The 27,279-nt window shown below is 47.3% G+C and overlaps 1 protein-coding gene across 1 annotated transcript; it reads right to left on the minus strand.

Moving 5' to 3' along the window:
- Positions 1 to 3,475: 3,475 nt before the first annotated feature.
- Positions 3,476 to 24,434, minus strand: lyrm9 (LYR motif containing 9). Its single transcript, XM_078422324.1, has 4 exons — positions 24,394 to 24,434; positions 17,903 to 18,069; positions 8,184 to 8,276; positions 3,476 to 3,810 (listed from the first exon to the last, which is right to left on the minus strand). The coding sequence occupies exons 2-4, from the start codon at positions 18,035 to 18,037 to the stop codon at positions 3,784 to 3,786; spliced, it is 255 nt and encodes an 84-aa protein (XP_078278450.1). The 5' UTR covers positions 18,038 to 18,069; positions 24,394 to 24,434; the 3' UTR covers positions 3,476 to 3,783.
- Positions 24,435 to 27,279: the final 2,845 nt, after the last annotated feature.

The raw sequence follows: 27,279 nt of genomic DNA on the forward strand, positions 1-27,279 counted from the left end.
TTCCCAGGATGGAAATGTCCAAAACTAGAGGGCAAAGCATAAAGGTAAGAGGGGGAAAGCTTAAAGGAGATGTGTGGGGCACGTTTTCTTTCCACAGAGGGTGACGAGTACCTGGAACGTGTTGCTAGGGGTGGCGGTGGAGGCAGATACAACAGTGGCGTTCAAGAGACTGCTGGATATGCTGGGAATGGAGAAGTGGTTCACATCACGGGTGCTCCGGTTTCCTCCCAAACTCCAAAGACGTTCAGGTTTGCAGGTTAATTGGCTTCTATAAATTGTAAATTGTCCCTAGTGTGTCGGATAGTGCTAGTGTACGGGGATCGCTGGTCGGCGCGGACTCGGCCTGTTTCCACGCTCTATCTCCAAAGCCACTAGCCCGATAAGAGCTCCAGAGGCTAGTGGAATCAAGGGATATGGGGAGAAGGCAGGCACAGGTTACTGATTGTAGATGATCAGCCATGATCACAATGAATGGCGGTGCTGGCTCGAAGGGCCAAATGGCCTCCTCCTGCACCTATGTTCTATGTTTCTATGTCTAAAGACCGGCACATAATCCACAGACAATGCGCCACTTCCCATTGCTCTCTGCACTAGTGTCTGCACAAAACATCCTACTCAACACTCATGCGTCTGACCCAGGATAGTAAGGTGTTATCAGAACAGCGTGCAGAGAAAGTCACTCAAATATGACTGCTTTTTTCACCAGTCGGTCAAATCAGCCCAGGTTCGACTTTGTGTTATCTTTATCAACGCCTGGACATTTCCAACATTTTAACATTTACAATGTGGCTGTCCTTCTCTGTCCACTTGGAAGCATCCCAAGGTCATGGGATTCGGAGTGCAGTGTTTGATTTGGGACAAGAAACAGTCCGGCAGTAACTCAGTGGCTCAGGCCCTGTCTGTGGAGGGAATGGACGGGCGACGTTTCTGGTCGGGACCCTGCCTCAGTTTGATTCGGGAGGTTGGCATCAACCATGTGGATCATAAGTTATGGATGTAGAATTATTCCATTTAGCCCATCGAGTCCACTCCGCTGATCTCTGCCTCCTTGCCTTGCCCTTGCACGGTGGCGCAGCGGTAGAGTTGCTGCCTTACAACGAATGCAGCGCCGGAGACTCTGGTTCGATCCTGACTACAGGCGCCGTCTGTACGGAGTTTGTACGTTCTCCCCGTGACCTGCGTGGGTTTTCTCCGAGATCTTCGGTTTTCTCCCACACTCCAAAGACGTACAGGTATGTAGGTTAATTGGCTGGGTAAAATGTAAAAATTGTCCCTAGTGGGTGTAGGATGGTGTTAATGTGCGGGGATCGCTGGGCGGCGCGGACTCGGTGGGCTGTATCTCTAAATCTAAAAATCTAATCCCAATTTCCTGCATTCTCTCCATAACCCGAGACATCCGTTTTAATCAAGAGTTTGTCTATCTGTGCCTTAAAAATATCCACTGACTTGGCCTCCACAGCCCTCTGTGGCAGAGTTCCACACATTAACTACCCTCTGACTAAAGAAGTTCCCCCTCATCTCCTTTCTAAAAGAGCGCCCTTTAATTCTGAGGCTGTGAATTAGGAATATCCAGTGGAAACATCCTTTCCACGTCCACTCTATCGATGCCTTTCATTATTCTGTACGTTTCAATGAGGTCCCCCCCTCAACCTTCTAAACTCGGTGGGTGAACAAAGGCCAGAGATGAAAAGACAATGTGTGAGATAAGGTGTTAAGGAAAGAGTGAAGGGCGAGGCAAGTGGGCGTAAGGAAGCTTGGATGGCGAGAACAATTGAGCCTGTCAAGAGTGAGGTAGCATTGGGCACAGTGTTGTCCACTTTGACTCCTGAGGAGGGGTCCCATTCTCTCTCTCTCTCTCTCTGGTTACCCTATTTCCCTTAATGTGCATGAAATCTCTTGGGATTATTCTTAATGCGACTTGCCAAAGCTATCTCCAGACCCCTTTTGCCCTCCCGATTTCCTTCCTTAGCTGTCTCCTCAGTTCCAGTGAGTAGAGGCCTAGCGCTGTCAAACGCTCACGTGGCCATCTTCTCAACTCCACACAAGGTAGTGAAATGTGAGGCCCTTGATAATGGACACGTTGCCCTGGGAGAAGACGTTCACACCTCCTAGCTGTGGATTGAGCCGTGGTTTTGCAATATCAGTGTCAATGACACGACCCAGTGCCTGTCCCACCGAGTTACTCCAGCATTTTGTGTTTAAGTAGGCTATTTACTTGTTTTTAAGTTCCGTTTTAAATTTTGATTAAAATTTCAAATTTTTCAAATTTTAATGGTCTTCAATAGTTTAGAACTGTTTTCACATGTTAGAAACTAACAGTTAGTACGAGACAATAATTGCAGATGCTGGTACAAATCGAAGGTATTTATTCACAAAATGCTGGAGTAACTCTGCAGGTCAGGCAGCATCTCGGGAGAGAAGGAATGGGCGACGTTTCGGGTCGAGACCCTTCTTCAGACTGAAGAAGGGTCTCGACCCGAAACGTCACCCATTCCTTCTCTCCTGAGATGCTGCCTGACCTGCTGAGTTACTCCAGCATTTTGTGAATAAATGTTAGAAACTAACAGCTCTACTCCCACAGATTTTGAGTGATTCACCAAATATTCTATTCATCGGCAAGTGCACAGAGGAGACTGTACAGACTGGACAGACTGGGTGCATCACAGACCGCTTTGGAAATTGAAACGTTCAAGAACAAAGAAAGTGGCGGACATTGCCCCGGTCCATCGTGGATACTGGTCTTCCCACCACCGATGGCATCCATAGGAAGTGCTGCCTCAAGAAGACAGCTAATATCCATCAGACACCCGCACCGCTCTGGACACGCTCTCTTCTCGTTGTTACTGCTGGGAAGAAGTTTACAAGAGCCTGTGAATTTTCACCTCCAAGAACAGTTTCTTCCCCTGAATCATTAGGTTCTTGAATCACTCTGCACAACCTTTACCACAATCCTATCCCAGCATTGAACCACTATGGACTTCTGCAGTATTATGGTTGCTCCATGTATTTTGGTCTTCAACCCAAATCAAGATGCCTCATTCAAGCTAGTACATTTTCCCGCATTTGACCCACATCCCTCTCAACCTTTCCGATCAATGTACCTTTCCAAGTGTCTTTTAAATGTTGTTATGCAATGTTCCAACGTTTTTATCAATGCCCCGACTATTGAACTATAATCAAAACCCTGACTGATGAAGGCAAAGTACCAAAAGCCTTCCTTGTTAGGCCCAGGATTTATCTACCTTCTTCTTCTTCTTGCGTCTTAAGTCTTCTTAAGCCTTTGGACATATCATTTTCTAGTTTACTTAGAAAAACAGATAATTTAATGTACATTTATTGTTGTTGTTGTTGTTGTTGAATCTAATGTGCCTGTATAACAAGTAAGGATTTCATAGTTCTGGTTCATTTCTGGTCACATGCCAAATAATCACTCTTGACTCTTTGGCTCCCAAATGAGAACTGCATTTTGGTGGGAAAATGGTTATCATCAGTGATAAAACCACACGTTTAATAACAAATGAAATATAAATACTCTAAACTCAAAAATAAAAGTTCATAAGACATGCCTCACAGACATCCGAAAAATTCTGCATTCCAAGGACACACCAACTATCCTTTGCTTTTTCACGTTTGCCTCTCTTTACAGTGGCCGAACAGGGCATAAATGTCCCATGCTAAGTAAATCATTAAGGGTTTAGGCACTGTTTTCTCTTAACTTTCCAGCTTTGGTACCAGCCAATGTCTTGACTATCTTCATTATTTTGCTTGTAGTGAGCGTCTTCACTATTTCTGCGGTTCCATATTTTTATACTGTAAAAATACAATGGACAAAATTAACCAATGGATTTGAAGCAAGCATGGACAACCTCTTCGGAGACACAAGAGACGGCAGATGCTAGACTCTGGAGTAAAAAAAATAATTTGCTGATGGAACTCAGCACCTCAAGCTGAGGCAAAGGGACAGTCGACAATTTGACTTGAGACTCTGCCATCAGGACAAATTAGTTTAGGATACAGCATAGAAACAGACCCTTAGGCCCACCGAGACCCCGCTGACCATCGATCACCCTTTCACACTAGTTCTATGTTTAGATTTTTTAGATTTAGAGATACAGCGCGGAAACAGGCCCTTCGGCCCACCGAGTCCGCGCCGCCCAGCGATCCCCGCACATTAACACCATCCTACACCCACTAAGGACAATTTTTACATATTACCCAGTCAATTAACCTACATACCTGTACGTCTTTGGAGTGTGGGAGGAAACCGAAGAACTCGGAGAAAACCCACGCAGGTCACGGGGAGAACGTACAAACTCCGTACAGTACAGCGCCCGTAGTCAGGATCAAACCTGTCTCCGGCGCTGCATTCGCTGTAAGGCAGCAACTCTACCGCTGCGCCACCGTGCCTCCCTGTTATCCCATTTCGCATCCACTCCCTACACACTAGGGGGAATTTAAAGCAGCCAATTAACCTACAAACCCTTCTTCGCTTGGTCCATGTAGAATCACTAAAATGATCGGCATATAATCCACCTACACTACTTCTCATTCCTCTCCATGCTGTGACCTGGACAAGAAATCCTTATCAACGTTCACATAGACACAAATGCTGGAGTAACTCAGCGGGATAGACAGCGTCTCTGCAAAGAAGGAATGGGTGAGGTTTTGGGTCGAGATCCTTCTTCAGACTGATCAGTCCGAAGAAAGGTCTCGTCCCGAAACATCATCCAGCCCTTCTCTGCAGAGAAGGTTCGGTTTAAACCAGCATCTGCAGTTCCTTCCTACACTTATCAACGTTCATATCTGTGACCTGGAACAGTTAGGGCTCGTCAGAGTCTTGTGCAGAGAAAGCCATTCACAGTGGGTTTTTTCACCAGTAGGTCAAATCAGCCCAGGTTTTACATTCTCTCACCTTTATCAATGCTGACTGTACTGGGTCCAAACTTGTTAACTTCTGCAATAACTTTTCTCTGTTCTCTTGTAAACCCACCCTGCGGCTTAGAGTGCAGTGTTTGATCTGGGACAAATTCACAGCAAAAGCCTGGCGATAATAAATGTTTAAGTTGAATCAAAGGCCATTTTATTGAGGTGAAAGTCCACCATCTTTGTGACAGGATGACTTTAGGTCAAACACAGCGATGAAGTTATGAATTTATCAGGAACAACTCCAGCGAGCCGAATAAATCGTGCTCAAAAAGCAATGTACAAGGAGTGGAAAGAAACACATTGGGATTTTGGGCAGTAACATCACGGAGTCCCGAGTAAGAGTGCAAAGTTGCAGCGATTCCATCTGAGAGGAATATACTCTCCACTTGATTCAACGGAGTTTAATTTTGTATAGAAATACAGAGTGGAAACAGGCCCTTCGGCCCACCGAGTCCGCACCGACCTGCGATCCCCGCGCACCAACACCATTCCTCGCACACGAGGGACAATTTACATTTATACCAAAGCCAATTAACCTGAAAACCTGCAGGTGTTTGGAGTTTGGGAGGAAACCGAAGATCTCGGAGAAAACCCACGCAGGTCACGGGGAGAAAGTACAAACTCCGTACAGACAGCACCCCTAGTCAGCATCGAACCCGGGTCTCTGGCGCTGTCAGGAAGCAACTCTACCTCTGCCCCAGTGAGACAAAGATACTTCCGCAATCTAGAAATCAGGTTATCTATTTGTTTTTAAGTTCTAGTTTTCAAATTTAGTTCTTTTTTGTTTTGGACGAACTGCCTTCCCCCCCAAAAAAATAGTCTTCAAAGAACAGCACATTTTTTTGTCTTTGTTTCTAAATACTTTTAATTTCCTGTTGAAAGGTGGTAGCTGGTAGAGCTTCTGCCTCACAACAGCAGAGACCCAGTGGATGCGGAAGTGGGATAACACTGAACTAGTGTGAATGTGTGATTGATGGTCGGCGTGGACTCGGAGAGCCAAAGTGCCTGTTTCCATGTTGTATTTTCCAATCCATCAATTAATTACTTTAAAAGAAAGGTAACTTTACCCGTTTACCTGTAAAATATGTAGAGAGATGCAAAAAAGCTGGGGGGTGGTGAAAATTCAACCGGATACACAATAATATAAAGATAGATGTAATGAAAGCATATTGGTGAGAAGAGTTTGTGTCAATATCGAACAATTCAAGCTCAATCTACATTTCAATCCTTTGCTAATATTTTTTACCTTAAAAAACATAGCATTATGCATTTTCACTCACCTTCCTCAAATAAAGTCCCCAACATTTACGGGAAATTGGACTCTAGAACAGCGTAATAAATTTTAAAAGGAGTTCTGAAGAAAATACTTCCGTCACAATCATACAATGAAATGCATTGTTTCACCCCCAGTTCTGTCTAAATTTAAAGTGCCTTTCTTTCCTTATTTGATCTAAACACTGATTATAAACAAAGGCCTTATGACAACCACCCTTAAGGCCATTAGACACCCAGCATTGTCCTATCCAATCTGAACTGGCACAGTCTTTTACACAGGCAGGGGAATCAAGAACCAGAGGACATGGGTTTAAGGTGAGAGGGGAAAGATTTAATAGGAACACAAGGGGCAACCTTCTCCACACGGATTGGTGGGTGCATGGAACGAGCTGCAAGAGGAGGTAGCTGAGGCAGATACTATAAGAACATTTAAAAGATGTTAGGACAGATACACATATAGGAAAGGTTGAGAGGGATATGGGCCAAACACAGGCAGGTGAGACTAGCCTGTTTAGTTTAGAGATACAGCGCGGAAACAGGCCCTTCAGCCCACCGAGTCCGCACCGACCAGTGTTCCCCGCACAATAACACTATCACTAACACTAGGAACAATTTACAATTTTACCACGCCAATTAACCTACAAACCTGTATGTCTTTGGAGTGTGGGAGGAAACCAGAGATCCCGGAGAAAACACACGCGGTCATGGGGATAACGTACAAACTCCGTACCGACAGCACCAGTAGTCAGGATCAAACTGGGCCTCTGGCGCTGTAAGGCAGCAACTCTACCGCTGCGCCACAGTGCCGCCCCTTAGATGGGACATCTTGGTCGGAATGGACAAGTTGGGCTGTTTCCTTGCTGTGTGACTCTGGAACACAGAAACAAGGCACTGGCTGGTACTGACCAAACAAATGTGCCAAAAACTATTGATCAAAATTCTTTACTAATTTTGGTAATAAAATGTCCTTGCAGTTAACGTCAGTTGATATAAAACTAAAAGCTTGAAAAGGACGCGTAACAGAGTGGTGGCACTTCAAGTGCTTGAGTCACAGATTTATGTAGCAGCTATTACATTCAATTAGACCTTGATGGGCAATATATGCTGGTAAATGTGCTCGTAAATGCTGATAAAAATGAAACAATGGCACCATTGATGAGTCACACAGTGAAGCTATTTAATGATGCACTTCCTTATTTCACCTGCATATATATGCTTGATCTGAAACTTCCACTTTCAGGATCCATGAAAGGCCAGATTTAACGCTTTTGATTTTGTGACATGCTGGGTGATGGGAGGGGAGTTGGAAAGCAGGCCCAGAGAAGGGAGTCAAGGAACAACACCAGTTCGGTATTTTGAAATCTGAAGCAGTTCTGCCAGTCTGGAGAAGGGTCTCGACCTGAAACGTCAACTACCCATGTTGGTCAGAGATGCTGCCTGACCCGCTGAGTTACTCCAGCTCTTTATGTCCTTTTGGACAAAGCAGCATCTGCCGTCCCTTGTTTCTAATACTAGTTTTGATGGGACACGAGTTTAGTTTAGATTAAGAAGAGTCCAGACCTGAAACGTCACCTATCCATGTACTTCAGAGATGCTGCCTGATCTGCTGAGTTACTCCAGTTTTTTGTGTCTATCATTAGTTTAGTTTAGTTTAGAGATACAGTGGGGAAACAGGCCCTTCGGCCCACCGAGTCCACGTCGACCTAAGATCACCCCTACACTAGTTCTAACCTACATACAAGGGACAATTTACAGAGGCCAATTAATCACCAGACTTGCACGTCTTTGGAGCGTGGGAGGAAATGGAAGTACCTGGAGAAAGCCCACGCGGACACAGAGAGAAACGTACAAATTCCGTACAGACAGCATCCGTAGTCAGGATTGATCCCGGGTCTCTGGCAGCAACTCTACCTCTGCGCCACCGTGCCGCCCGAGTTGGGATTCAGGACTCTCGACGGCAAAAATAATCCATGGACACTTACTTTGGAGAGAATCCAATCTGCATCATCGATTGCTCTTTTGATAATCTGTTCAATTCTCTTTGGATCATCGTCATCCGAATGAATCTTAAAATTCTGCAAGGTACAAAAGTTATCCTTCATTCATACTGTTTACAGAACAATTTTCAGCACTCACGTGCACCGGTTACATAAATGCTGTGATTACAGGGCTCGGCCAGAGGCTGAGGATTCAGCGGTGAGTGAGTGGCCTGAAACCCGATGAAGTCTCTCCACCATCTATACCACACTGGCCAGGGGAGGGATGGAATACTCTTCAATTGTATGGATGGGCAAAGCTCCCCAACAACACTCTCTGCTCAATGCAATCCAGGACAATGCAGCCTGCTTAATTGGTGCATCCTCCAGCAGGGTGGCACAGCTGGTAGAGCCGCCGCCTCACAGCGCCAGAGACCTGGGTTCGATCCTGACCTCGGGTGCTGCTTGTGTGGAGCTTCCACGTTTTTCTTGCAACCGTGCAGGTTTGCGGGTTAATTAGCCTCTGTAAATCGCCCTAACGCGCAGGGAGTGGATGAGAAAGTGGGATAACATGGAACTGGTGTGAGTGGGTGATTGATGATGGTCAGCGTGGACTCGGTGGGCCAAAAGGCCTGTTTCCATGCTGTCTGTATCTTCAAACTAAACTGAAACTAAACAAAGCAGTACACATAGTTGATTTAGTTTAGTTTAGTGATACAGTGCGGAAACAGGCCCTTTAGCTCGAGTCTGCCCCACCAGCGATCCCCGCGCATTAACACTATTCCACATGCACTATGGACAATTTACATTTATAACCAAGCTAATTTACCGACAAACCTGTACATCTTTGGGGTGTGGGAGGAAACCAAAGATCTCAGAGAAAATCCACGCGGTCATGTGGAGAACGTACAAACTCCGTACAGACAGCACCCAGAGCCGGGATCGAACCTGGGTCCCCGGCACTGCAAGGGCTGTAAGGCAGCAACTCTGCCGCTGCACCACCGTGCTGTCCTGTGTGTATCCAGTCTACAAAATGTACTGCAAAAGCTCTTCTCAAACCCAGGACCTCTGTTACCAAGAGGATAGGATCTGTAGGTGTGGGGGAACACCATCAATTGTATATATCCGCCAAATCACCAACCAAGCCAGCTTAGAAATAAGTCATCATTTCAACAATGCTGCTGGGTCTGAAGGGAGACACTAAACGCTGGAGTAACTCAGCGGGTCAGGCAGCATCTCGGGAGAGAAGGAATGCGTGACATTTCGGGTCGAGACCCTTCTTCAGACTGCTGGGTCTAACTCTTAGAATTCTCTATCCAACTGCACTGAGGAAGCATCGTCACCAGAATTACCACAGTGTGGACGCAAGGAACTGCAGATGCTGGTTTACAAAGAGCAAAGACACAAAGTGCTGGAGTAACTCAGCGGGTCAGGCAGCATCTTTGCAGAACATGGATAGGCGACTTTTCAGATCCGGTCCCTTCTTCAAACGGGAAAGGGATCCTGATCTGGAACGTCGCCTATCCATGTTCTGCAGAAATGCTGCCTTACCTGCTGAGTTACCCCAGCACTTTGCGTCTTTAGAAAGTAATCAAGCATGGGCGATAAATCCTCAGCTAACCAGAGATACTCAGATCCAACGATGTTTTAAGAAGTGAGGGTAACCGACAAACAATAACTCAGATTCTTCAGATACTAAACAGAAAGCAATGGACTATTCTGAACATTTTTCAACCAAGCTGTTATGACTGATGTCAACTCTCAAGTTCCACAGATCTAAAATGGACAAGTGCTATTATTGGTACATGTAACTTCAGAAGGGAACAGAGCTATTCTCCATGGCTCAGTTGTAATCATGCTTTGTCTTTCCGCTGACTGATTAGCACACAACAAATGCTCTTCACTGCAGCATGACAATAAACGAAACTCAAACTATTTTGAAACTAAAAGCTGATATTAAATTTACAGTTCCAGAGATACAAGATTTACCGGTAAATTATAATCCATTGTTAATTTATTTATTGTTAAAACACTGAGTTGTCTGCTGGAATTGTTTAGGTACAGGGCTCAGGGAGGGGCAGGGACTCTTGCAATCCAACGACTGAACTTGTGGGAAGGAAACAAACACTCAACCATTCAATTTTCCCCTTCATCTGCTCGGGAATGTTGTAAAACAAAACAATTCTCTGAGTGCTGAGGCTACTTGGAGCCACCACCTGGCTCGGAATTTTGCGTCATTGCGCAAAGATCGCGGGAGGCTCGATGCTACGATTGTTTTCATCAACTTCCTTCTGTGAAATGATGAGTTGATAGCTTTTGTCTATAAAAAGTACTGGAAAACAAATTTGAAGGTTGATCTAAGCCAGAATGTTAACTTGCACAATCTGCATTGGGTGGCACAAATTGATTGAATCTTGCTCGAATCTTGCAAGTCAAGTCAATTTTAATTGCATAGCACATTTAAAAACAACCCACGTTGACCAAAGTGCTGTACATCAGTTCAGGTACTAAGAAACGAACATACAATGGCACACAAACATAACAGCACATACATAAACAGTTCACAGCGCCCCCTCAGAGTGCCTCAAACGCTAGGGAGTAGAAATAGGTTTTGAGCCTGGACTTAAAGGAGTCGATGGAGCGGGCCGTTCTGATAGGGAGAGGGATGCTGTCCCACAGTCTAGGAGCTGCAACCGCAAAAGCGCAGTCACCCCTGAGCTTAAGCCTAGACCGCGGGATAGTCAGCAGCCCCAAGTCGGCCGACCTGAGGGACCTGGAGATAGAGTGGTGGGTTAGAAGATTTTTGATATGGGGGGGGGAGTGGGGGGGCAAGCCTGTTTAGGGCTTTGTATGTGAATAGGAGGAGCTTGATGTTGATTCTGTACCGTACTGGGAGCCAGTGGAGAGAGGCCAGAATCGGGGTGATGTGGTCCCTTTTACGGGTACCCGTCAGGAGTCTCGCTGCGACGTTTTGGACCAATTGCAGGCAGGGTAGGGATGATTGGCTGATCCCAGTGTATAGGGAGTTGCAGTAGTCTAGGCGGGAGGAAATGAATGCGTGGATGATTATTTCAATGTCGTCAAATTGGAGGAATGGTTTGATTTTAGCAGTGGTACGAAGCTGGAAGAAGCTGGCTTTTACCACAGCGTTGACTTGCTTGTCAAACTTTAATGCAGAGTCAAATATCACGCCAAGGTTTTTGACATGTGGTTTGATTAGGGAGGACAGGCTTCCAAGGCTGCCTGTTATCATTTTGATGGAGTCGGGGGGGGGGGGCCTTTGAATGATTTGGCCGAGGGGGAGCAAGTACAGAGAGAAGAGAATGGGGCGTAGGATGGAGCCTTGTGGAACCCCGCAGGAGAGGCTAGCTGGGAAAGGGGAATAATTGCCTATGATGATGGAGAAACTCCTATTTTTGAGGTAGGAAACAAACCAGCTCAGGGCAGTGCCAGCAACGCCAACCCCTTTCCAGAGACAGTCAATAAGGATGGTGTGGTCCACTGTATCGAACGCTGCGCTGAGGTCGAGAAGGAGCAAGATTGCACAGTCGCCGGTGTCGATGGCGAGAAGCAGGTCGTTGTGTACCTTCAACAAGGCAGACTCTGTGCTGTGGTGGGCCCTGAAACCTGACTGGAAACTTTCCAGGATGGTATTTTGGTGTAGGTAAGGCAGTAGTTGATTTAGAATGACCTTTTCAAGGACTTTTGACAGGAATGGCAGCATGGAAACAGGCCCTTCGGCCCACTGAGTCCATGACGACCATCCATCACCCGTTCATACTAGTTCTATGTTATCCCACTTTCGCATCCACTCCCTACACACCAGGGGCAATTTACAGAGGCCGATTACCTTACAAACCCGCACGGCCTTGGGATGTGGGCAGGAACCAGAGCACCCGGAGGAAACCCACGCGGTCACAGAGAGAACGTGCAAACTTGCACAGACAGCACCCGAGGTCAGGATCGAACCCGGGCCTCTGGCGCTGTGAGGCAGCAGCTCTACTGGTTGTGCTGCCCTTCTGTGTACAGAAGGCAGAGTCAAAACATAGTGTGTGGTAAAGTATAAACATCTGCTGCAATAAATCCTTCCAAATGTTTGAGTGTAAACATTTCTATCTATTCAAACAATTACTTATTACAACAAAACCATACATTCTGCAAGGATACCACTGACGAAGTTAGAACAATCACTAATGCCATTTCTGGATAAAGCCCACTGTGTAAATACAGTGAACCTTGTTCAAGTTAATAGATCAAGATGTCAACAATTAGTTTTCCTTTACTGCCTAGTAAATAAATTCTGAGAAAAGCATATTTACAAACTCTGGTAATCTGAGTTATCAATGACAATCACCTCAGTAGTTTGCGTAGTTATGGTAATTGGTTATGGATATGAAGGGCAAGATCCAGTCTTGATATCTTCTCAGCGATTGTCTGAATCCAAAGCCGTTTAGGATGTGTATAAACTAATGGGAGCACTGATTTTAGGTAGTGGCATTCCATCTGAAAATTAAACTTGGACTTTTCGACTTCCCCATTATAAGTATTTTGCTTTCCTCCAGCTTCTTCAGTCTCTCGGATCATTACTGTACCGACTCCAAACCCACAACTCCGCTGTTACCTCTGGTCTCATGTTTACTATAGTTTAGTTTAGAGATACAGCGTGGAAACAGGCCCTTCGGCCCACTGAGTCCGCGCCGACCAGCGATCCCCGCACATTAACACTATCCTACACATACTAGGGACAATTTACATTTATACCAAGCCAATTAACCTACAAACGTGGACGCCTTTGGAGTGTGGGAGGAAACCGAAGATCTCAGTGTTCTTTGGTCTTACCAATGTTTGAATTTAAAGTAGGAGCTTTAATGGGATTCAGACTATTTGGAAGTTCCTGCTAACAAGGACCACATTTAACAGGATCCAGCATCGGATGCTAATAAGATTTAACTCAAAATCTAATATTAAGGTAGACACAAAATGCTGGAGCAAGTCAACGGGTCAGGCCCTTCAGTCCACCGAGTCCGTGCCAACCAATGATCACCCACACACCAATTAACATTATGGACAATCTACAGTAGCCAATTAACCTACAAACATGCACATTTTTGGAATGTGGGAGGAAACCCAGGCGGTTCCGGGAAGAATTTAAAATTTTGAGAGGGACGGACAGAGTTGACGTGGGTAGGCTTTTCCCTTTGAGAGTGGGGAAGATTCCAACAAGGGGACATAGCTTCAGAATTGAGGGACAAAGGTTTAGGGGTAACATGAGGGGGAACTTCTTTACTCAGAGGGTTGTGGCTGTATGGAATGGGCTTCCGGTGGAAGTGGTGGAGGCTGGCTCGATTTTATTATTTAAGAGTAAATTGGATAGGTATATGGATAGGAGGGGATTGGAGGGTTATGGTCTGAGTGCAGGTAGATGAGACTAGGTCAGGGAGAATGGTCGGCGTGGACTGGTAGGGCCGGACAGGCCTGTTTCCATGCTGTAGTTGTTATATATGTTATATATGTTATATATGAATGCTGTGTAAATACCGTGAACCTTGTTCAAGTTAATAGATCAATATCTCAGCAATTTGTGTTTGTCTACTGCCTGGTAAATTAATTCCGAGGAAAGCATTTTTACAAACTCTGGTAATCTGATTTATCAAAGACGGTCACCTCAGATCGCACACGAGGTCAGGATGGAACCCGGGTCTCTGGCGCTGTGAGGCAGCGGCACTACCTGCTACGCCTCCATGCCGTCCCTAGGGGATCAGAATTTAGGGGACAATTAGGGTGTTGGAATCTGAACTACACGCCCTGCATCTTCCATGATGTGAAAGGCCTCCAGGTGCTTTGGAGGAAGAACAATTGTTTCCGGTTGCATTTGAAAGGGAATGACAATGCAGCTATATCAGCAACAATTTTACTTGAATGGGTGCCAACATTTGGAGGTGCATGGAAAGCATCCCACCCTGAGAGCTACTCAGTTATCAGGCATTTGACTGGAAACTATTACTTCATGAACTTCCTCCTCCTCCTTCTTGGGCAATTGCTCTCAACTGAGTTGCTGAAGATAGACACAATATGTTGGAGTAACTCAGCGGGACAGGCAGCATCTCTGGAGAGAAGGAATGGGTGATGTTTCGGGTCGAGACCCTTTGTGGTCTGAAGAAGGGTCTCGACCCAAAATGTCACCCATTCCTTTTCTCCGGAGATGTTGCCTGACCCGCTGAGTTACTCCAGCACTTTGTGTCTGCCTGCAGTCAATGACGACTTGCTTCCATTCCAGTTCTATGGCCTCTCTGGTGACTGATGTGACCAGGGTGGGAATGACTACCTCTGTCATCAACGGGCAGGAGCTGTCTGATGGGCTGTGTGGGTGGGTAGCTCAGGAGATGCGAGGCTTTTTAATTCAAGTTACAACGCTGTCATTCGTTTCTTTAATAAGTGAGCACTTTTACATGTGTTAAAATTACCCAAACATTGAGTTTGAGTTTGGTTTCTTGTCACGTGTACCGAGGTACAGTGAAAAGCTTTTGTTGCGTGCTATCCCGTCAGCGGAAAGACTGTACAGGATTACAATCGAGCTGTCCATAGTATATAGATACATGATGAAGGGAATAACGTGATGTTCAGAGTAGTAAACAATGGTTATTTTAAACATTCATATATATATATATATATATATTTTAAACATTCATATATATATATACACGGAAGATTTAGTGATATTGGAAACGTGTTTTGGTGAGGCAGGTTTCTAGTGCACTGTGTTTGCACAGCCGGTGTTTGGCAGCGCTGGCAAAATCGCCATGTCCCATTAGACCCAATGTTTCATTGGAATACGGGACTGGGCAGCGGCGGAAGCCTTGGTCGGCGGCAGGAGCCTCGTGGACAGCGTGAGCCTCGTGGACAGCGTGAGCCTCGTGGACAGCGTGAGCCTCGACGGCTCGTATAGCCAGGATTACTCTGCAGTCTTGTGGATTTTGGTCTCTTTTTGGAGCTGAATAGTATCGGTGAAGCCCAAATTAAACACGATTGATCAAATACCATTTTGTGCAGGTCCACCACCAATTTCCCGGCAACTGGTGATCTGGCACCTCATAAAAATCCGGACAAAATTAGGAGAGCACATTTAAAATTTCCCCTAACAGAAGTCCGTCCCCCCCGAAAATGTGTCGCCGAGGCCGGGTGAAGCGGCCGATCTCAACCTCATCGGGACTTCCGCAGCGTCGGCGGGTGGAATTTGCCCTCTGCGGCCGGGTCTCTGGAACTCCGGCCTGGGAGGAGCTGGCAGATCCGTTCCCATAGCCAATTTCCGAGGCCGACTTTGCGTGCCGGTATCTCAGCCCCTCGGTGGCCGAGATGGACGGTCCGGGCATCGACCCTGCAAAATAGATAATCCAGAAAGGCTCCAGGGCCAAGGGTTCCATCGGTGGTGGACCTGTACTACACACAGGGCGGCACGGTGGCGCAGCGGTAGAGTTGATAAATTATAGCGCTTGCAGCGACAGAGACACGAGTTCGATCCCGACTACGGGTGCTGTCCGTACGGAGTTTGTACGTTCTCCCCGTGACCACATGGGTTTTCTCCGAGATATTCGGTTTACACCCACACTCCAAAGACATACAGGCATGTCAATTAATTGGCTTGGTGTATGTGTAAATTGAACCTAGTGTGTGTAGGATAATGTTAATGTGCGGGAATCGCTGCTCTGCGCGGACTTGGTGGGCCGAAGGACCTGTTTCTGGGCTGTATCTCTAAACTAAACTAAACTTCTTATTGTTGAAAGCATGTTGGGTGTAACTCATTGGTGTGATCTCGAGTCATAGAATCATACCGCATGGAAACAGGCCCTTCAGCCCAACTCGGCCTTGCTTCGTCCGTCCGTCTAGGCTAGTTCCCATTTGCCTATGTCCCTCAAAATCTTTCATATCCATGTACTTGTGCCTGTCCATGTGTCTTTTAAATATAGTACCTTCCTCAACGACCTCCTCTGTTTCTTACCACGGCACCCTGTGAGTGAACAAGTTGCCCCTCAGGTTCGTATTATCTTGGCCCACTCGCCTTAAACATATCTCTTCTTGTTTTTGATTCTCTACGCTGGGTAACACACTCTGTGCATCCACCCTATCTGTTCCCCTCATGATTTTACAATTTCCCTCATGAATCATGCCTCTCATGATTTTATGATTCACCTCGTGATTTTATAATTCCTCTCGTGAATAATTCCCCTCGTGATTTGTTACTGGATATGCCTGGTGCCGACTACACCCAATAAGCTTTTCCCAGTTGCACATCTACCCGTACTTCAGTCGCACAACCCGTGTCGGGGCTTGAAACATAGAAAATAGGTGCAGGAGTAGGCCATTCGGCCCTTCGAGCCTGCAGAAAGAGGGGTCTGTTAGACTTTAGAGATGCTGTGCGGAAACAGGCCCTTCGGCCCACCGAGTCCGCGCCAACCAACGAACACCCCGTTAGCTACCACTATCCTACATACCAGGGACAATTTTTTACCACTGTGCCGAAGCCAATTAACCTACAAACCTGTACGTCTTTGGAGTGTGGGGGGAAACAGGAGCCCCCAGAGAAAACCCACGCGGTCACGGGGAGAAAGTACAAACTCCGTACAGACAGCACCCATAGTCAGGATCGAGCCTGGGTCTCTGGCGCTGTAAGGCACCAACTCCACTGCTGCACCACTGTGCTGCACCACTCTTATGGAGGATTGGAAGAGAAAAGAGTGCAGGATGTGTAGGTGTTGATACTCAGAGATTCAGAGACAAGAAGACTAAGATATTCAGAGATAAGAAGCAGAGTGTCAATGGGAAGGTCAGTATGGTTGTTGGGGCAAGGGCATCTGTTGGTGTGAGTCTGAAGAAAGGTCCTGACCCAAAATCTCACCTGAGGACATAGGTTTAAGGAGAGGGGGGAAAGATTTAATAGGAACCCGAGGGGTAACTATTTTACACAATTGTGGTGGGGATGTAGAACAGGCTGCCAGAGGAGGTAGTTGAGGCAGGTATCATCACTGACAGCGCCAGAGACCAGAGTTCGATCCTGACTGCGGGTGCTGTCTGCACAGAGTTTGTACGTTTTCCTCGTGACCGCTCGGATTTTCCCTGGGAGCTCCCAGTTTCCTCCCACACTACAAAGACGTACAGGTTTGTAGGTTAATTGGCTTGGTATAAATGTAAATTGTCCCTGGTATGGGAGTCAGAGAGTTGTGAATCTGTGGAATTCTCTGCCTCAGAAGGCAGTGGAGGCCAATTCTCTGAATGCATTCAAGAGAGAGCTAGATAGAGCTCTTAATGATAGCGGAGTCAGGGGGTATGGGGAGAAGGCAGGAACGGGGTACAGATTGAGAATGATCAGCCATGATCACATTGAATGGCGGTGCTGGCTCGAAGGGCCGAATAGCCTCCTCTTGCACCTATTCTCTGTTGTCTATGTGCAGGATAGCGTTAATGTTCGGGGATCGCTGGTCAGTGCGGACTCGGTTGGCTGAAGGGCCTGTTTCCGCGCTGTATCACTGAACTAATCCACCCCCAATTTGGTTCGTTATTTGCACTATAAGATTATACAAACTTATTTCCCCTTTCCAATATTACAATGTTCATTTTCAGAATTAAAAATCATGGATGGAGAAAAAGGAGGTAAGTTCAACTTCAAAAGTGCCATGATAAGGACATGCTTCAACATATTTGAATAGTTTGTTTCACAACATTGAACACACCTGTCTAATTGCATGCTTGTAATGCTGTTGTATGGTTTGTGTTGGAAGTAGCCTGCAACATCGAAAGAGGTACCGATACAACTGGAGGGGTGTCCGTACCAACTCAGCACCGGGCAAGGGCGGCATCTTCCACATTTACTACTTCCTTCCTCAGCCGATGGCCCGACCTGAAATGCACATTTTGACGAGTTAATGAGAAGGGCACTACGGTAGAGTTGCTGCCTCACAGCGCCAGAGACCCGGGTTCTATCCTGACCACAGGTGCTGTCTGTACAGAGTTTGTACGTTCTCCCCGTGACCAACGTGGGTTTTCTCCGGGTGCCCCGGTTTCCTCCCACACTCCAAAGAAGTACAGGTTTGTAGGCTAATTGGCTTGGTAAAATTGTAAGTTGTCCCTAGTATGTGTAAGACAGTGTTAGTGTGCGGGGATCGCTGGTCGGCGTGGTCTCGGTGGCCCAAAGGGCCTGTTTCTGTGCTGTATCTCTAAACTAAAAACTAAAATAAACTTAGGAATTGGAAGGCACTGAACCGAACATCCTGCATCAAGTTTTTACATCATTGTTCTTGCAAAGAACTAATTGCACGGTTATTTTTAAAGCCAAACTTCTTAACGTTCATATACAAATGCTCTCCTTCGACAAACACATCAAACACATCACCAAGACAGCCTTCTTCCACCTCAAAAACATCGCCCGTCTCCGTCCATCCCTCTCCTCCACAGCTGCAGAAACCCTCATCCACGCCTTCATCACCTCCCGTCTGGACTACTGCAACACCCTCCTCTATGGTTCACCCTCAAAAATCATCAACAAACTCCAACACATCCAGAACTCCGCTGCCCGTCTACTCACCCACTCCCCGATCCGTGACCATATCACCCCCGTCCTTTACAAGCTCCACTGGCTCCCCATCCCCCAGAGAATCCAGTACAAAGTCCTCCTCATGACCTACAAAGCCCTCCATAACCTGGCCCCATCCTACCTGACTGACCTCCTCCACAGACACACTCCAACCCTTAACCTCCGCTCTGCTGCTGCTAACCTCCTGTCCCCCCCCCATCCGGACCAAACTCAGATCCTGGGGGGACAGGGCTTTCTCCATCGCTGCTCCCACACTCTGGAACTCACTACCCTAAACCGTCAGAGACTCCTCCTCACTCACCACATTCAAAACATCACTGAAGTCTCACCTGTTCAGCACTGCCTTCAACCACTGACCGTCACCTCACCTTCTTTTTCCTTTTCTCTTCGTTTACTTATTTATCTATTTATTTTCTTTTATGTTTTAGTAAACCTTGTAAAGCGTCTTTGAGTGTTTAGAAAAGCGCTATATAAATGTAATGCATTATTATTATTATTATTATTATTATTATTATTATTATTATTATTATTATATACATTCATGAAATAACTTAATTCCTGCAACACCCAACTCATGAATGCCAGCAGGGTCCCAACCCGAAACGCCACTGATCCATTTTCTCCAGAGATGTTGCCTGACCTGTTGAGTTACTCCAGCATTTTGTGTCTATCTTTAGTATAAACAAGCATCTCTGTACACAGTGGCACAATGGTAGAGCTGCTGCCTTACAGCACAAGAGACTCTGGCTCAATGCTGACCATGGGTGCTGTCTGTACGGAGTTTATATGTTCTCCCTGTGACAGAGTGAGTTTTCTCCAAACATGTGCAGATTTGTAGGCTAATTGGCTTCTGTAAATTGTCCTAGAATGTGGGATAAAGCTGGACAGCATGGTCTTGGTGGGCGGAAGGGCCTGTTTCCACACTGTATTTCTAAACACATCATAAATGTCAGTTCCTTTTGCTATTTCTGTGCTCCCTGACCCATTACATTCAGTTGACTGAATAAGCACTGAAATCACCCATCAGATGACCATTCTTACAACACACATAAACATCTTTTCACTTTCAGTAAGGAAATGATGCATCATTTGCACTTTTAATTCTAAATGAACGCTAGAGCAAAAGTCTTTCGATTGGGAAGAAAGATTTTAAACTGAGTTCTGATGAAAGAACATTGAACGGGAAACGTAACCATTTCTCTCATCTCACACTGCTACTTCCCTGGTCAGAGGGCTACTTACTGCAGTTTCTGCTCCATTTCAGCATCCACGTTTTCAATTACGATTGAAGTCAAAAAGTTTAATTTAGTTTGGAGATAAAAGGATGGAAACGGGCCCCTTGGTGTGCCGACTCCACCGATTACTAGGTCTGTGTTATCGCACTTTCACATCCACTCCCTACACACGAGGGGCAATTTTGGAGAGGCCAATTAACTGACCAACCAACCTGCACGTCTTTGGGATGTGGGAGGGAAAGGGAGAACCTGGAGGAAACTCACACAGTCACAGAAAGAATGTGCAAACTCCAGAGAGGCAGCACCAAGGCTAGGATTAAACCCAGATCAAACTCTGGCGCAGTGAGGCAGCAATTCTAACAGCTGCACCAATGTGTTAGAAATACATTGCTGCCCCCCCCCCCCACCCACAAAATCAAGAACGTACATTTGAGTGTAGCTTCAGAGGGGCTACTTCTCAACTTTTCTAGTCAAGTCAAGTCAAGTCAAATTTATTTATAAAAGCACATTTAAAAACAACCCACGTTGACCAAAGTGCTGTTCATCAGAGCAGGTACTAAACACACAACAAGAAACAGACATCACAGCACACAGGCACAAAGAAAAACTGTTCAAAGGGAGCAGCACAAAACAAAAATCAGCCCCATCAGCAGGCTTCAAAACGCTAAAGAATAGAAGTATGTTTTGAGCCTGGACTTAAAGGAGCCACTGGAGGGGGCAGTTCTGATGGGGAGTGGGATGCTGTTCCACAGTCTAGGAGCTGCAACCGCAAAAGCGCGTTCACCCCTGAGCTTAAGCCTAGACCGCGGGACAGCCAGTACGAAGGGATATAGATCACGCGCAGGCAGGTGAGCTTAATTTAACTTGGCACAGACAATGTGGGATGATGGGCCTGTTCCTGTGTTGTGCCATTCCATGATTGTGGATGATCAGCCATGATCACAATGAATGGCAGTGCTGGCTTGAAGGGCCAAATGGCCTCCTCCTGCACCTATTTTCTACGTCTATGTTCTCACAAACTTGTGCTCCAATTTTTTTAATGTTGGATTTCCAATCCATGCTCTTTTCCCTTTTTGCTGGAACAATGGGACGTGTTCCTTTTAAAAAATCAATAGATTTTTCAATATTAAGGGGATTAAGGAATATGACATTAGCGCAGCAAAATAACACTGAAGCATAACCTCATGGAATGGCCAAGCAGGAAGGCGGTCAAATGGCCTTCTGCTTTTGTGCTCTTGATTTCTAAATATGATGGTGCATGTTGACACATGCCGTGTTCTGATGATTGCGAACAAAAATAGAGCCAATATGTTTAGTTTTGTTTGGTTTTGAGGTGCAGCGTAGAAACAGGCCCTTCGGCCCATCGAGTCTGCGCCGACCACTAGTTCTATCCCAGGGACAATTTGCAGAGGCTAATTAGCCTACAAAGCTGCATGTCTTTGGGATGTGAGATGAAAACGGAGCACCCGGAGGAAACCCACGCGGTCACGGGGAGAATGTACAAACTCCGCATAGACAAGCACCCACAGTCAGGATCGAACCTGGGTCTCTGGCGCTGTAAGGCAGCAACTCCACCACTGCACCCACAAACTACTACGAAAGTACAGGAGGGCCAGAAGTCCCAGGTTTCAGTTGGGATATTAAGTCAAAGCTATTTGCTCTCCTGGTATTATTTTAAAGAGCTGAGGGTATTTTTTTTTTCTCCGAACCTGTATCACTGCGAGTTTAACATGTTAATGCATCAAAGATCTTGCTGCACATAACTGGACTGTAGATTTCCTGCATTTACTTTATTTCTTTGCAGTAACTTATGCAGTAAATTTCCAGTAACTTTACTTCAAAAACAGACGCAACTAAATTTAAGGCAGCTCTTCTTCTCCAAGAAGCCCTTCTTGCTTAAGTCCACACTCCGCCACCTCCAGTTTAAATTCCATTTGGAATATTTTGGAGGACCAAGAACCAGGGAAAGGTCAGGGAATCAAGAACCAGTGGAAACCTGAGGGGCAACTTTTTCACTCAGAGGGTGGTTGGTATATGGAACGAACAAGCAGAGAAGGTAGTTAAGACAGGTACTATAATAATATTTAAAATATATTTGTAAAGAGACAAGGATAGGAAAGGATTAGGATATGGGCCAAACATAGGCAAATGGGACTAACTGGGATGGGCATCTTGGTTGGCATGGACGAGTTGAATCGAAGGGCCTGTTTCTGTCTTGTGCATCTCTTTGACTCAGACCTCAGTGCTCATGGAGAACTTGTAGCTCTACTCTTTTATATTTCCTTTCAAGAGGAGACCACTGGGCCCCATTGAGTCCATGCTAAATCTGAGAGCATCCTCATCAGTCACATTGTGTAGGAGGGGACGCCAGATTCTGGTTTACACCCAAGATAGACACAAAATGACGGAGTAACTCAGTAGATCGGGCAGCATTTCTGGAGAAATTGAATAGGTGACTTTTTGTGTCGAGGCTCTTCTTCAGACCAGTCTAAAGAACAGTCTTGCCCCGAAACATCACCTATTCCTTTCTCCAAACGTGCTGCCTGTCCCATTACTCCAGCATTTTGTGTCATCTATCATCAATCACATTCCCCTACTCATTTCCCTGGTGCCTGATTCTCTCCCACGTGTTCATCACCTTACCCCAGGTTCATCTACCTCCACTACCTTCCATTGACATCAAGAGCAATTCACAGTAGCCAGCTAGTCAACCAAGCAGCACATTATATGGGATGCAAGAGCAAAGTGACAACACACTTAGACAGAGTGGTTAAGAAAACATATGGTGAGCTTGCCTTCATTGGTCAGGATATTGAGTACAAGAGTCGGCAAATCATAATGCACTTTTGTATTACTTTGCTTAGGCCACATTTGGAGTATTGCATGCAGTTCTGGTCACCCCATTACAGGAAGAATATGGAGGCTTTGGAGAGGGTACAGAAAACTTTTACCAGAATGCTGTCTTGATTACAGAACATTAGCTATAAGAAGAGTTGGACAGACTTGCATTATTTTCTATGGAGCATCAGAGGTTGCGGGGAGAACTGAGAGGGGCATATAAAATTATGAGAGACGTGGATAGTGTAGACAGTTACAACTTTTTTCCCCACAGGGTGGAAATATTAAATACTAGAGGGCATAGCTTTAAGGTGAGAGGGGCAAACTTTAAAGGCAATGTGCAGGGCGTTTTATTTCACAGAGGGTGTTGGGTGCTTGGAACCCACTGCCATGGGTGGTGGTAGAGCCAAATACGATAGTGACATTTAAAAGACTTTTGGATAGGCATATGGATACGTATGGAATTGATAGAGATCATGTACAGGTAGGTAAGAGGACGCAAAGTGCTGGAGTAACTCAGCAAGTCAGGCAGCAACTCTGGAGAACATGGACAGGTGACGTTTAGGGTCGGGACCCTTCTTCAGTCTGAGTTCTTGACTTCTTCAAGGACATTCAGTTCTAGAGTCTGTAGAAGGGTCCCAACCCGAGACATCTCCAGAGATGGTGCCTGACCTGCTGAGTTACTCCAGCACTTTGTGCCTTTGTTGTGTGAACCAGCATCTGCTGATCCTTGATTGTTTCTGCAGACAGACAAGAGTTGGTCTTGGCATGATGTTCACACAGACACTGTGGGCCGAAGGGCCTGTCCCTGTGCTGTTCCTGTGCTCCATGTGTGGTGCAGGTTGCCCTTGTACTGGGGCAGCGGCCTGCTCCGCCAGGGCAGGCCTCCCTCGGCCTCGGGCAGAGCCAGAGCTAGAGCCGGGGGAGTGGTGCAGCAAGTCCCGGGGACTCCTGCACCAGCCACCCACACGGAGCCAGCAGCACCGAGACTCCTCCACCGTGGGGACGGGGACCCTCCTCCACCGTGGGGACGGGGACCCTCCTCCACCGTGGGGACGGGGACCCTCCTCCACCGTGGGGACGGGGACCCTCCTCCACCGTGGGGACGGGGACCCTCCTCCACCGTGGGGACGGGGACCCTCCTCCACCGTGGGGACGGGGACCCTCCTCCACCGTGGGGACGGGGACGGGGACGGGGACCCTCCTCCACCGTGGGGACGGGGACCCTCCTCCACCGTGGGGACGGGGACCCTCCTCCACCGTGGGGACGGGGACGGGGACCCTCCTCCACCGTGGGGCCTAACAACTCCTCCACCGTGGGGCCTAACAACTCCTCCACCGTGGGGCCAGAAGGGGGTCGTCTCCACCTTGGGGCCCAGAGGCTCTCCTCCGCCGTGGGGCCTAACAACTCCTCCACCGTGGGGACCAGAGGCTCTCCTCCACCGTGGGCCCTAACAACTCCTCCACCGTGGGGCCTGAGGCTCTGTTGCACCACTGGGCCTAAGACCCCGGCCCCGACCCCGACCTCCCTGTCCCTGGTCGCCCGGCTTCCCCTCACCTTCCTGCGGCTGCGGCGCCCGGGTGGGGCGGGGGGCGGGGCGGGGGGCGGGACGGGGGGGGGGGGGGGGGGCGGAGTGGGGGCGGGGCGGGGGCGGGGCGGAGTGGGGGCGGGGCGGGGCGGAGTGGGGGGCGGGGCGGGGCGGAGTGGGGGGCGGGGCGGGGGGCGGGAGGGGGAGCGGCTCCGGCGCGGCTGCTGCACATTTAAAGGGGCCGCTCACCCCTTCCAGCTGCATGTACAGCAACAGCTGACCCTCACCAGTAGTGGGGCCCAGCAAACATCATCCACCCTCAATTTTCAAAAGAGCACAATATTTTAAATGCTGCTAAGGTGCTGGAGTAACTCAGCGGGACAGGCAGCTTCTCTGGAGAACATGGAGAGGCGATGATTCAAATCAGTCTGAGTGAAGAAGGGTCCCGACCCAAAACCTCACCAATCCATCTGCTCCAGTGATGCTGCCTGACCTGCTGAGTCACTCCAGCATTTTTACATTCTTTTAAAAAATAAACCAGCATCTGCAGTTCCTTGTTTCCCTATTTAATTGACAATAGGTGCAGGAGGAGGCCATTCGGCCCTTCGAGCCAGCACCACCATTCAATGCGATCATGGCTGATCATTCTCAATCAGTACCCCGTTCCTGCCTTCTCCCCATACCCCTGACTCCGCTATCCTGAAGAGCTCTATCTAGCGCGCTCTCTCTTAAAATGGGACTGGTTCAATTTTTGCAAATTGGGAGATGAGAAATTGTTTAGATTCCATGGTCCATTCCTGTGATAGAGTCATAGAGTGATACAGTGTGGAAACAGGCCCTTTGGCCTAACTTGCCCACACCGGCCAACATGTCCCAGCGACACTAGTGCACATATGTGTGTGTATACGTATATACATACATATATGTATGTATTCCATATATGCTGAAGATTTTGGGATTAAATTCAATTAAAATATTGAATTTAACAATTTAAGATAGCCACTCAAACATTTTCTCTAAACAAATGTGGCTGTAACTTTTAGTCTCAATTTGCTTCTCTTTTCCTGTCACTTTTAATGCTCAGTTTAGTTTATTGTCCCGTGTACCGAGGTACAATGAAAAGCTTTTGTTGCGTTTAGGGTTGCCAACTATCTCACTCCAAAATAAGGGACAAGGTGACGTCACCGCCCCGTGTCCCACGTGACCTCACTCAGCCAGCGGCCACGTGCACCTGCTCCACCAATGGTGGCCGCCCAGGCTGGGAGGCGGGTTGCTACGCAACCTCCGTTAGGTGGCGCCCGGGCCTCTGGACCTACAGCGGCCCCCGGGCCTACAGTGTCTGGATCTACACTGTCTGGACCTACAGCGTCCGGGCCTACAGCGTCCGGACCTACAACGTCCGGGCCTACAGCGCCCACCGAGCCTAATACGGTACATGGGCAGTCCCGTACGGGACAAGCCAATTTAGACCGAAATTCAGGATGTCCCGGCTAATACGGAATAGTTGGCAACCCTAGTTGCGTTCTAACCAGTCAGCGGAAAGACAATACATGATGGCAATCGAGCCATTTACAGTGTTCAGATACACGATAAAGGGAATAACCTTTAGTGAAGATAAAGCCAGTAAAGTCCGGTCAAAGAAAGTTCGAGAGTCTCCAATGAGATAGATAGTAGTTCAGGACTGCTCTCTTGTTGTGGTGGGAAGCTGGTAAGAAACTGTTCCTGAATCTGGAGGTGTGCGTTTTCACCCTTCTATGCATTTTGCCGGATGGGAGAAGGGAGAAGAGGGAGTGGCCAGGGTGCGACTCGTCCTTGATTATGCTGCTGGCCTTGCCGAGGCCGCGTGAGGTGTAAAATGAGTCAACGGAAGGGAGGTCGGTTTGTGTGATGGTCTGATAAATTTGGTCCATGGCCTATTTCAGGCATTTAGTCATAGAGTCATACAGCACGGAAACCAGCCCTTTAGCCCATCTTGCCCATGCCAACCAAGATGCCCCTCTATGCTACACCCACCCATCCACGTTTGACCCATATCTCTTTAAATCTTTCCTATCCACGTATCTATTCAATTATCTTTTAAATACTGTTATTGTGCCTGCCTCAAATACTTCCACTGGAAACTCATTCCAGATACCCATCACCCACATTGTGAAAATGTTGCCCCTCAGGTTCCTATGAAGACTTTCCCCTCTCATGGTTCTTCTCCACCACTCTTGCTTTCACAGTGGCATGGAGGTAGAGAAGAGTGGTACAGCAGTAGAGCTGCTACCTCACTGGGCCGGAGACCCCAGTTCAATCCTGACTACGGGTGCTCTCCGTGTGAAGTTTGTACGTTCTCCCTGTGACTGTGTGGGTTTGCTCCGGGTGCACCAGTTTTCTCCCACACTCCAAAGACGTGCAGGTTTGCCGCCTAATTGGCTTTTATAAATTGTCCCTGGTGAGTAGGGTTGCCAATTTCCTCACTCCCAAATACGGGACAAGGTGACATCACCACCCCGCACCCCATATGGCTGGGTGAGGTCACGTGGGGCACGGGGTGATGATGTCACCCTTTGTCCCTTATTTGGGAGTGAGAAAGTTGGCAACCCTACTAATGCAGGACAAGGGCGGTCCCGTACGGGACAAACTAATTTAGCCCAAAATATGGGATGTCCCGGCTAATACGGGACAGTTGGCAACCCTACTGATGTGTAGGATAGAACTAGGGTACTGGTGATTATTGGTCGGCATGGATTCGGTGGGCCGAAGGTCCTGTTTCCACGCTGTATCTCTAAACTAAACTAAACTAAACTTAAAACTGAACTAAACTAAACTGAACTCATCTGAACTAAACTGAACTAAACTTCGGACTTTTCCATTCACTTGGCACAGTTTCTCTTCCGAATGACGTTGCCTGGCCAGCTGAGTGCCTTCAG

This window comes from Rhinoraja longicauda, chromosome 26 (genome assembly GCF_053455715.1).
Source record: "Rhinoraja longicauda isolate Sanriku21f chromosome 26, sRhiLon1.1, whole genome shotgun sequence".
In the NCBI taxonomy this organism is placed as follows: domain Eukaryota; kingdom Metazoa; phylum Chordata; class Chondrichthyes; order Rajiformes; family Arhynchobatidae; genus Rhinoraja; species Rhinoraja longicauda.

Excerpts from the sequence above, each read along its gene's own strand:
- lyrm9 (XM_078422324.1), bottom strand. The coding sequence starts at position 18,037 with ATGTGGAAGATGCCGCCCTTGCCCGGTGCTGAGTTGGTACGGACACCC. Across the intron at positions 8,277-17,902 it reads ACAAGCATGCAATTAGACAG|AATTTTAAGATTCATTCGGA; the intron begins GTGTGTTCAATG and ends TGTACCTTGCAG. Across the intron at positions 3,811-8,183 it reads CAGATTGGATTCTCTCCAAA|TATAAAAATATGGAACCGCA; the intron begins GTAAGTGTCCAT and ends GTATTTTTACAG.